The sequence below is a fragment of the Polyodon spathula genome, chromosome 12 (genome assembly GCF_017654505.1).
Source record: "Polyodon spathula isolate WHYD16114869_AA chromosome 12, ASM1765450v1, whole genome shotgun sequence".
Taxonomy (NCBI): Eukaryota; Metazoa; Chordata; class Actinopteri; order Acipenseriformes; family Polyodontidae; genus Polyodon; species Polyodon spathula.
In genome coordinates, this window is record NC_054545.1 from 11,685,569 (window position 1) to 11,697,445 (window position 11,877).

General features: G+C 36.5%; 1 protein-coding gene across 3 annotated transcripts; it reads left to right on the forward strand.

Annotated features, from left to right (window-relative positions):
• Window positions 1-467: 467 nt before the first annotated feature.
• chga (chromogranin A) lies at window positions 468-10,731 on the forward strand. 3 transcript variants are annotated; one of them, XM_041264959.1, is made up of 8 exons: window positions 468-755; window positions 1,297-1,346; window positions 3,386-3,479; window positions 4,648-4,716; window positions 4,962-5,054; window positions 8,077-8,454; window positions 8,815-9,305; window positions 10,466-10,731. In XM_041264959.1, exons 1-8 carry the CDS (start codon window positions 710-712, stop codon window positions 10,544-10,546), a joined length of 1,302 nt encoding a protein of 433 aa, XP_041120893.1. In that variant the 5' UTR covers window positions 468-709; the 3' UTR covers window positions 10,547-10,731. The 3 variants fall into 3 exon arrangements, with proteins under 3 accessions (XP_041120893.1, XP_041120895.1, XP_041120892.1); XM_041264958.1 differs by having other exon boundaries at window positions 472-755; window positions 8,074-8,454; window positions 10,466-10,730; XM_041264961.1 differs by lacking the exons at window positions 4,648-4,716; window positions 4,962-5,054 and having other exon boundaries at window positions 471-755; window positions 8,074-8,454; window positions 10,466-10,730.
• The last annotated feature ends 1,146 nt before the right edge of the window (window positions 10,732-11,877 follow it).

Here is an 11,877-nt window from a genome sequence, read left to right on the forward strand (position 1 = left end):
AAAGCATGTATTCTGAAGTTACACCTTTTGAATTCCCGCTTGCAAATTAAAAAGTCACATACACTGTTCAAGACAATGACCCAAAATGTAACAATTAAAGAAACAGCACCATCTGTTTGGACACATGCCTGGCATGACATCCAAACATTAATGCTATGCCTAAGTGAAAACTATTGTACTAGGTGATGGACTTTTATAATAGCAATGTGTAGTGGAAAACAACAGCTATATAATGAAAAGCGGGTGACAATTGTCATTGGAAAAAAAAAAATCATTATGGTACGGTTATAAAGGGAAAAACATGGAATTGCCTGCAACGTCACACAAAAGACTAGGGATAACCTACGCATCGCTATCAGGTTCCTGTATGTCCACCACTAGCCACCTTTAACCACAAAATAGTTATTGAGACTAATACTGTTTCATTTATTGCATTGTTTGCTCCAGCCAATGCCTGATGTCACATCCTCCTCTATAGCTGCCATATAAAGCAGGTGTTGCTGCATTAAGCTCAGCCAGACCTTCACGAGAGGCACAGGGAAACGTACTGCTGCATATCTGGTTAAAAGAAACCGCGACCTCCTAGCATAAACAGCAGCAACAACAAAACATAATATTATCTCAACAGATTTACTGAAGATATTTGAACATTACAAGCGACTCAGAACCAGAATCACACCAGCTTTTGTAAAACATATTCCGTTGCAAAATGTTAACAAGAGGCTGTTTGATCTTGACCTTCTTTGTCTACCACGGTAAGGGAAATATATTTGTTTTACTTGTTGTGAGCATGTGAGATTAAATAATGTATGTGATTTAAACAGAAAAAAAAAAAAAAAAAAAAAACGATTTACAATTTAAATTGCCGTGCATAGAGGAGGTCGTGCCAACCGTCCTTCAGCACCAAGGACAGCAACGCTCATCCTAATGCGAAAATATTGATGGGAGATCAAATCAATTACTGTATTTAATATGTATACATAATGCACAGGTAACGTTAGGATACACTGATCCTTATTAAGATAATACACAGTGTTCTAAATATATTTTTTAATGCAAATCAAATGTTTACACCGATCAAATTACTCGCAATAAAATTCTCACTAAATCAGCATTCAAGGTCATCCTGCAGAGCATATTTATTTTAAAAGGGTTTCTACTTGAAGTGCTGATTTCGGGTCCTTGACAAAGCAAAGTCTCTGAAGTGAATATACAATGTACTTAGAAATGTCCAGGGAATACGCGATAGGTTGATGAACATAATTTGATGCATGCATTTGTTTTTTTCACTTACAGCATTTTCTCTACCCATATCCTCCGATCATGAGGATAAAGAGAAAGCAAAGGTAAGCTTTGTATTTTATGTGTGTGTGTATATATATATATTGCTATTGCATCCACATCTTAAAAATATAAAGGTTATAGTCCGTGTATTTTCGATTAAAAATTAACAACGTGAAAACATTAATTGAGTGTTGTGGATTGATCAAATTAAAAAAAATTTAGGGACATAATTGTCACCGATATGGTTTACTAATCATTATTCAGTTTAACGAGGTTCAGTGCAATTGCCATGTTAATCGCACTTAAACACACACACAAATACGAAGTAATTCGCGTATTACTTTTCAAAGTAAAACCACCCAAAGAGACCGGCAAAATCGTCTTTATAGCTAGAATACAGCAGTGTTCTTTACATTCCAGTGATGTGCGAAGGGAAATAAGCACGCAGAGTTTAACCAGTGGTCGCTGTACAGGGTTGAATGTAGAATGGAATGAAATATATATAAAAAAAAAACTTTTAAATAGGATTTATTATTAAGATATAAGCTGCACATGTTAATCTAGTTATTTATTCTTCTAAAATGACCATGTCAATGACTTTTATTTCTGTTTGTTTTGCTCACTGCAGTATTGTGACTATTTGACAATGTTTATTATTTTACTCAGCTCAAACTGAAACTAAAGAACATGAATCACTCCAAAACGTAATTTTAACAAGTGTTCAGGGCTGTTTGGACATGCTGAAAAGGTGAAACAGTACATGATACAAGATATAGTAAACTAACTTTCTCTCAAGTGCAGCTAAACTTCCTTTTAAAACCGTGGTCTTCATTTAATTGTGATTGCTCTGGTTGTCGATTAAGGTCATCTGTTACAGGCGAAAAGAAGCAGATGTTAAATTCAATTCCACCTTTGAGAAAATAACATCTATCAGTAGGTGACTGTGATTAATATCCCAGTAATCACATTTATTATGAGTGCTGGTGGCTCAGTTTCTGGATTAATAACAGCTGTACAGTATCTCATTGGCTTTTTTCAGATGGTTTACAAGACTGTGTGATTTAAGCATTGCTTATTTTTTAAGAGGTTACACATTTTATTTAATTATTTTCTAGGTGGTTACACGTCTCATTTAGTACTTCTGGGGACATTGCATATATCTATACCATGTGCACTATAAGATAAGCCTCCACACTCACTTGTCATAGAGGTTTCTAGATAGATCTCTTGATTAAGAGAGTATTATTTTAAGGAGTAAGGAACTAAATGTTAGGAGTTGTGGTAAGACAATCCTGAGCCTGTGCCATGATAAACATTTATACATTCCACTTTGTCAATGCACACAAATTAGCATAAGAAAGCCTGTTAACCTTTTGCCTGAAGAATAGCTTAAGAAAATTGAAACATACTCAGCAAATCAGTTTTATAGCTTTCATTAAAGCTTTTATATACCCCTGACCTACCATTCTGTTATAACATGGCTTCATTCACTGTTTCTTGAGCTCCAATTAATCTAATAGAGAAAGCATGTGATACACTAGCTGTTACAAACTCGATGCAAATTGAATTGCAGGTTGACACACAATTCAATTTAGTATAGCCAAGTATTTTTCATTAAACCATTCGAATCAATTTCTTAGTTACAAAAGACGACACTTCTTGAAAGTAGTATTTTAACTTAAAACAACATTCTTGCATCAATAGCTGCAATTGAGGGTAGGGGCATGTTTTTCTGGACGTTAATTTCCTGGTTGTTGGAATCATGTAAAGATTGTAATATCACATAAGTAATTAAGAGGAGACACAGCAATTGTAACTAAGGATACTGTGTTCTTTCAGTCTTGAAAACAACGAGAAATTGTCCCTTTTGAGTCACAATGTTACAGTGTCCACTGGGGATAGGCTGAGACCACCAAACTCACTTACTGTTTGACCTGAGCTGGATTCGACATGGAAATATCAGGTTCTGAAAAGTCAAGATACTAATAAAAGTCAGATAAAACATTTCAGCTTCTACTTCTCAGTCTCTGTTTGGCAAGAGGAAACAGCTACACTGTAGAATTCAAAGTCTCTCATATACTATTGTGTTCTTATCATGCAGGTGATGAAGTGCATTGTGGAGGTTATTGCAGACACACTGTCCAAGCCCAGTCCTTTACCAGTCAGTCAGGAGTGTTTGGATGCTCTCAGGGGAGGTAAACATATTTTAAGATGTGTGTTTATTTAACTGAGGAACCTGATTCTACTGGCAACATGCAACCTATTGTACCATAAGTAATCCGATACATCTTGGTTTTCACTGAATCTTTCATTTACTTTTGAGTCATGGGATTGTTTAGAGTGACTCATGTATCCCTTTTATGGTGTGATTTTACTTTTATAGGAAATCTGAAATACAAAAAAAATGTGCATACCAAAACACACATTTAACAGGCTTTGTGGTCCAGTGGTTAAAGAAACGAGCTTATAACCAGGAAGTCCACGGTTCAAATCCCAGCTCAGCCACGGACTCATTGTGCGATTCAGAGCAGTTCACTTAAACTCCTTGTGCTCTGTCTTTCGGGTGAGATGTTGTTGTAAGTGACTCTGCAGCTGATTCATAGTTCACACACCCTAGTCTTGTATCTTGTAAAGAGCTTTGTGATGGTGGTCCAATTATAATAACATTTGTTCAATATATATATATATAATATATATATAATTATTAATTAAAATGCTCCTATGTAAAAAATGAATCTCCTAATTTCACAAGTAAAAGAACCTAATGGAAGGTGGGAGATACCAATGTCACTGGTCACAGGCCTGGGAATCTAATAAACACGTGGAAACTGACAATTGTTCCCTGGAACAGGAGCCTGACATTAGAATTAGCCTAGAAGAAAATCTTGTCTATTTCACAGATACTGTCGTTTCTTTGGTATTTCTTTGCGATGGTGGCTACTCTACAACAAGTTAAGACTTAAGGCCTTCAGAGGTGAAAAGCTGGTTTCAATTCCTTCAGTTGGGCGAGCTATCATGGAAGACATTTCTTGAATACATTAAGAGCAAACTGCCTCTAATATTCTCTTACACATTTATATAAAATGTATGTTCACCTATCGCTGGGTCAGCAGAAAAAAAATGCTTACTTTTCCCAAATTTATAGAAACTCCATTCCTATTCCCTGATTAATTGTCAGTCTGCATTAGACCGGGACAGGTTCCACAATACAATCTGGGCAATTAGCTCTGGGAAAAAAAAAGGAAAACAGCTGAACCAACTGAAATCCAAGATGTGCTTCACAGAGCAGCCCCAATCATTAGAAAGATCTGAAGACATTTTTTGACGAATATTAAAAAAATAATAATAATCTGTTTGTTTCAGACGACAGAATAATTTCAATAATTCGCCACCAAAATCTTCTTAAAGAACTGCAGGAGCTTGCTGCTGAAGGTAAAGCAGACTTTTCTTACGATTAAATATCTATATTGTGGCACTTTTTAGTTAAAACACATTTCAGATTAAGGACACACAACAACATAGGACCAAGAGCCAAAACCATGCTGTAATGAGTGGCATGTCTACAGAGTTGTATCAAAGAGTCACTCTTTAGATGCGTATTTTGTTGTACCCAAATGCATGTTTGTTGTGCAGAAAGCATCTTTCTCTCATTTGCTATGGACTCGATATATTTACAGGTACTAGCGAAAGAGCCCAGAAACAGAAGAAAAGCAGCAACTTGGCCGATCACATTTCTGGCGTCCTTCACAATGACAAGGATGCTGAAGCAGGTAGGTGTCAGGATGACCAGGAGTATCATATTACACTCTTCAGAACACTGAACACCTCCTCAACAGCCTTGTCATTTCTAAATGGATTTCAGCAGGAAAAATGCTTATCATAAACAACCATAGTATATATATATATATATATATATATATTATATATTATATATTATATATATATATATTATATATACTATAATATACATCCCAGGACACAACATATATCACACAAGAAGAAGTTAAACTTGTTACATAAACAGAATACGCTAAGAACATTTATAGAGAGCTGTTGGTTATTTCATGAGCATAGCCAGAGACAACACCTTCAGTTATCCTCATCAATGGAATAATTACGGTACTCCAGAAACATCTTTGTAATGGCAGAATACAGGGTGTGTTTTTGCTTGAATATTCATACCATGTTCATCACTTCATAGTGACATGCTTTGTATTGGTTTGGTATTAGGGGTCCTGGTTTTACTAGCTCATGTTTGGGTAGCCAGTCTCTCTGGTGTCTGGTTTAATTTATTATGATTATGTCTGTTAAGATGATTTGTTTGCTTGAGTACATTCAACACACCACAATCACATCAGAGAACAATCTACACATGGTAGGCTATATTCACCAGTATAAATTTGCACATATGCTTTAATAAATCCTTTTATACAGCAATGTAATCTTTCAAATACTACATGCTTTTTGCATTGGAATTTTTTTTATTACTTTTAAGTTAACAATTTAGATTAAATTAACAGTACAGCCCTATTTATTAAAGCTTTGTATTTCTTTAGAAGGAAAACATACATGGTGAGGTATATACAGTAAGGACAATGTGTTGAGAGCATGTGGTAAGGACCAGCACAGAGCAACATCTCCACATCTACTCAACACAGCATCAGTCGCCATCTAGGCATGTTCCTGAGGTGATGATAATCACACAGTATTATTTTTTAAAGCCAAACTTGAACGATAAAACAGACAATTTAAGCAAGTAAAAGTAGTGTATTTATTAAAATGAATTGTTTTAATAGTACCATAGTAAATATTGTATGATCATTGTTTTATCTCAGGGGTGGGTCTTCCAGTCCAGTCCACTACTTTGTTCCAACCAGGTCTTCATTATTTAATTAACCGGGACTTGAAGAGTCAAAGACACCTACCCCTGTGCTGTAGCATAGCAACAGGGGATACAAAACCAGAGCCTGTTGCTGAGGACCTTTAGGACTAAGGCACACTTTCACGAGTCTCATTTTAGTGTTTAATAACCCCTGAGGGAGAATCACAAAGACACATTGGGAAGTTCCTAGTAAAATCTTCTTTAAATACTGCTAATCTTGAATTGGACTGCTGTAAAGTAACGCTAGGTTGTGGTTAGAGTTCAGGCACTGTTGTTTTTGAATAATTATTCTGTTGGCTAGATTAAATCTGCAGCCCAGATTAAAGAGAAACTAAGAAATTTCTGAATTGAATCTTTAGTGAACCCTGACTAATAGCTGCTAAAATACAAAGATTACCGTGAAATCTGCCATCCATTTCCATAACATTATCCATTTTTTCCATTACAAATAATTATTTATATCCTCCTTCACCGACCCCGACAGGAGTGATTCAGATGTAGATTTCTTAAAGGAAAATTAATGTAATATTCTCCCAAAAAACAGATGATGCAAAATAAACAAAACCAAACATCCCCATGGAAACCATTATTGTCGTGCATATTCTGCATCTTTGTTGAGATGAATAACTGCTGGTACAAAAACAAGACCATGGGTTGAATTGTGCATCATGCATGGGTATATTATTCGTGATGTTGCAACAGACTACATCAATAATTTGTGCTACTATAATGACAAAGCAATATACAACAGTAGTTTATAAGATAATGCACCAGGATTTTGGTTCCAAGCATCCATATTAGTGCTTTCTTTTTTAGTTTCGCAGAGTGCCTCAAGGTAGGACAAGAAGTTTTGTCTTTCTAATGGGTGGCGTTGTAATATCCAATGTGTCAGAATAAGAACAGTTGTCTAAGTTCTGCTTCTTAATGTAATGAGGTATCCCTTGTGAAAATTTAACATAGTAGGAGCATAGCAAAGTGTAATAAAGAAAAGTGAAAACATTGTAAAGCCAAGAGCATATTTAAAAACATGACAAACCATGGCAAACTGTGGTAAATTTGAAGTATAATCATGGAAAAAGCATGAGAAAACCACATAACTACAGTGCAAATTTACCATAGTAAACTTTTATAATAATAATCTTTATTTTATATAGCGCCTTTCATAGTGGACTTCCATCACAAAGCACTTTACAAGATACGAGACAAGGGTGTGTGAACTATGCATCAGCTGCAGAGTCACTTCCAACAACATCTCACCTGAAAGGCAGAGAACAAGGAGGTTAAGTGACTTGCTCAGGGTCACACAATGAGTCAGTGGCTGAGCTGGGATTTGAACGGGGGACGGCCTGGTTACAGGCCCCGTTCTTTAACCACTGGAACACACAGCCTCCTTTTGACAGATCCCTTTTGATATAAGGGATATGTCAAAAGCCACCATTTAGAGGTTTAGCTTTTACAGATTCAGCAGGTACTATTATAGAACTGTTTTTTGTTCTGATCAAATTGTGAGGGATTATTGTGTCCCTGTCCAGCTCTAGCACCGACACTGTGACTTAGAGCTGGAGTGACTTTTACTGCATGTGAACAATCCTATTTTAAAACTAGACTGTATGCTGTCATTTTTTTTTTGCACTGTTAATTTTTATTGTATGACTTTTATAATACTTTAGTATTTGAATACAGTCTATGGTTGAGAAAATAATTTAAGTACAATAATTTAAGTACATTTTCACAAAAAAAATGCAAAAAAACACATGGTCAGCATCAGCAGACGTTATTTCGTAATATATTGTCCTTGAAATTGTATTCACTCTTCTCTGTATCAGAATTTACAACCCAGAGAGCACATTAACCAGAATAGCCCTTTTTGTTTCCAAAGCTTACATTTCCTCTATTGATTTCCCCAGCAGATCAATCCATGCTGGCTGTGCTGGGGCTGCCAAAGTCATCTGTGGACAAGGAGGAGAAGAGAGACGAGTCGCAGGAAGAAGAGAAGAAAGACACACAGCTAGTCAAAGACCTCACTCAAGACAGTGCCGAGTCTCTGCAGGACAATGAGCTTGAGCAGAGCGAGAAGGATCAGAAGAGAGAAGATACTCCTGACAACCACATCACAGACTCTGTGAGCAAGGAGGTCTCAGTTTCTGAGGAGAAGGACAGCACACAAGAAGAGCCTGAGGACACCAGGGAAGAACCATCCAAACCCGACAAAGAAAGAGAACGCTCTTCCCAAGAGGAAGAAGAGACAGAGAATGAGACCAAAGAGGAGCAAAGATTACATAAAGACAGTAAGAGATTCCCTCAATTATCTTTATTGAATAATCACAGCATTGTTATTCACTGCATGTATTGATTTTGAATGATGAACCACAGGTAACACTGGTAAAATGCATTAGCTTTGATGTATTTTTAAACATGTAATTCCTGATTGTCATCAGTCATCAAACTCTTATTCTATATAACCACCTGCTGGCCACTAAATGCATTACACCTGTATTATATATTGGTCCAAGTCAAATGCTGGATAATGAACACATTGCTTTAGTTTTCTTGGTTGATCTCACAACGATAGCTTTGTGGATCTTTGTATCTCGGGTGCAGGTAAGAAAAAAGGAACACAAATAAGCTTTGTTTGATTCTGTCTAAAGGTTCTGAGAGTGACTATTCCAAGAACATTTCTGAGGAAGACAAAGACGAGAAGATCTCCAAGAAAGAAGATTCAGAAGAAGATAAGAAATCCTCAGAGGACAAAATGGAAAGTCTCAAAGCAGGGGAAGAGAGTCTCCATGGCAACGTGGCCGAACGAGAGGAGAAGAGCAGCAAGGCCGAGGTTGAAGGAGAGTCCAAATGGCTGAACAAAATGGATGAGTTGGCTGAGCAACTGTCCTCAAAGAAACGCTTTAGGGAGGAAGAGAAGGAAGAGAACTCCACTGAAAGATTGCAGGCCCCCCTTCCCAATAGCCCACTCCTCGATGGAGACCTGCGGAGACATCTGACAGCTGAGAAGCACTATTCAAAGGAGGCCAGTGTGGAAGAAGATGGCGCCAGATCCTTTGAGCCTACAGAGCTCCAGATGATGCACCATCCCGACGTGGAGGAGAAAAGGGAAGAAGAAGGCAGCGCTAACAGGAAACCTGAGGTGGGTATTTTTTATCAGTACTGGCTTGATGATAAAACTGCTGAAACTATCCTGTTTATTAAACATCATTGCTGATTGCAGAGTCCCAGTTGGTTGAAATCACCAGCAGAATCTATGGGGACTTTTCCATTTCAATTATAAGAAGTGTGTATATTAATCAAAGTAATCTGTAGTATACTAAAATGGTGTTTATTAAAAGGGAACTAAAAATGTTACAATAAAAAAAAACAAACAAACATGTATTTAAAGGCTTTGTTCCAGTGCAAAGTTTGGAAAATGGTAAAGAAAATTGCACCTACCATTGCTTGGAAAATAGTACATTGTTAAACATGTGACTTCCCTCTCAAAAAAGTGGGGAATGTACATTAATTAAGAAATACTCTCCGTCTTTTAAAATAGTAAAGGAAAAAAAGGTTATAATACTTCAAACACCAAACACTGCTAAGGGAAACCAAACTAAACCTCTTATCCTCATTGACAAATGGTTTCTACAATACCCTCTACACTACCAGCCTGAAATTAAACCTCAGTTAGTGGCTTTTTGTGTTAATTCCTTTTTTTATGGGTATGACCTTTCTGGTTTCTACCAAAATGTCTCGTTATGCCCAAGAGCAAAGTCTTAATTAAAAGTACTCTCACCAGAGCCTATAATGGCTCTACTTGAATTCTGTTTACAGCCACAGGGAGACTCATAAAAAGAGTTTTATTAGCCAATAGCGGTTGCCTTTTCAGACACCCTGCTTGGTTAATAGCAGTAGAACTGATCAGCATCATCACAATCTACAATCACTAACAGTCGTGTACAGCCCATGGTGTTTGGGGTGGTCCTAGACAGGTAGAGATAAGAGGTGTTGCAGATTAATGACAATACTCTGTGTACATTGCAATTTGACATTATTTTTAGTGTTCTATTGAGGACACATGGGCGGTTTAAATTTCACCACAATGAGTTGACTAACAGAAAATTAAGCTAAACAAGAACAATATAGCGAAGGAAACTCAGATATTACACACTCACACCAAGTTACTCTAAGATAAACTGCAAAATAGGGAATTGACTTGATATATTTTTTATATGTACTTCATCGTATTTTTCTTCTGAATGGGACTGTACCTGAAACATAAACTTCAGTAGCAGATGCTTGTTTCTATTTTTTCAGGAGGATATTGAAAGCCTGGCTGCGATTGAGACGGAGCTGGAGGACGTGGCCCAGAAACTCCATGAGATCCAGAGAGGCTAACCTCCAAGAACATCTCATCCAAAAGAACTTTGACTTCCCATTTATCTGACACCCCGTCTCCTCCCCCTTATTTTGAGCTTTGCTATTTGCCCGCTTATGAAATCCTTTTGCACTCTGTAATAATAATAATAATACAAATAAAGATTACAATGATACTACTACCGTTAGTAATAATAATAAAAAAAAAAAAAATCAGGTGATGTATTCTTGATGTATTACTTTAAAAAAAATACTTTCTAGAATATTGTACCTATAAAAACTTATTCTATACTTATGTTCTCAAAGACAAAAAAAAACATGCAATAAATGTAATAATTTTTAAAAGGTGACTGATTTTACTGTAATATATACTGTATGGCATTTATCTAAGAAAAAAAATAAAGTGGTTGGTGATGTCTAATTGTCTTTTGAAAGTTGTTCATGCATTTCTATAAAATAACTGTATTGAAGAAATAAGACCAAGCTCTGAAAGAAAGCTTGGTGCTTCCCAGTACTGTATTTGCCTGTAGCCAGTATAACCGTTCCTCCCTACAGTGTTACTATTAGATCCAGCTCAGATATCCTTGTGTCCACAATTGTTTTTATCGTCAGGACTCAGGTTGACAGCTGCTTAAATGACAAACACTAGCAACAGAATAACTGCTTGACAAAGACAAGGCAATTAGTTTTCTTCATAAAAAAATTAGAGAATACAAAAAATACAGTAAACAATAAATGACAGGAGTATGAACAATATGGAATATCTAAATCCTGTTATAAAGCACCAGAAATACAACTGAGCCTTTAGGTGATCCTATCAGATCCCTGCTGCGCCTCCCCTCTATCTCGACATTTCAGTTGGTGTTCCAGCCTTCCAAACATTGCCTGATAAAAAAAAAAAAAAAAAAAAATGAAACCAATCTATAACTCTAGCTGGACCAACCCTACATGCATGCTAAGCCAATCTAGATTAAAAAAAAACAAGTATTGCCAGTTAAGGGAATTTACAATAATAACGTGACTGTCAATACAGCTATTGAATGACTACTGTTGAGGTCAATATTTAATTAGGATGATGATCAGACAGTGACAGTAAATATATAGGATGGAGTTTGTACCAGCGATCTCCAGGCTATAGGGCGCATCCTGCACTCCAGGTGGAGTGCCTTTACTGGATGTGTCACTCAGGAGCCACTAAGAGGGGTTATTAATAAAAATGTATATTAATAAAAATAATGTTTTGCATTGTGAAGGCTGAAAGAAATTCAAATTTGGAGTATGCAGAAATTAAAGAGTACACACACAGAGTGGATAACCACATGTAAACTATTCTACCTGAATGCAGGACTAGA

Bases quoted from the DNA above. Each gene is read 5' to 3' on its own strand.
- chga (XM_041264958.1), top strand. From the start codon at position 710: ATGTTAACAAGAGGCTGTTTGATCTTGACCTTCTTTGTCTACCACG. The intron at 1,347-3,385 runs GTAAGCTTTGTA...CTTATCATGCAG, and splicing joins AGGATAAAGAGAAAGCAAAG to GTGATGAAGTGCATTGTGGA. The intron at 8,455-8,814 runs GTAAGAGATTCC...TTCTGTCTAAAG, and splicing joins GCAAAGATTACATAAAGACA to GTTCTGAGAGTGACTATTCC.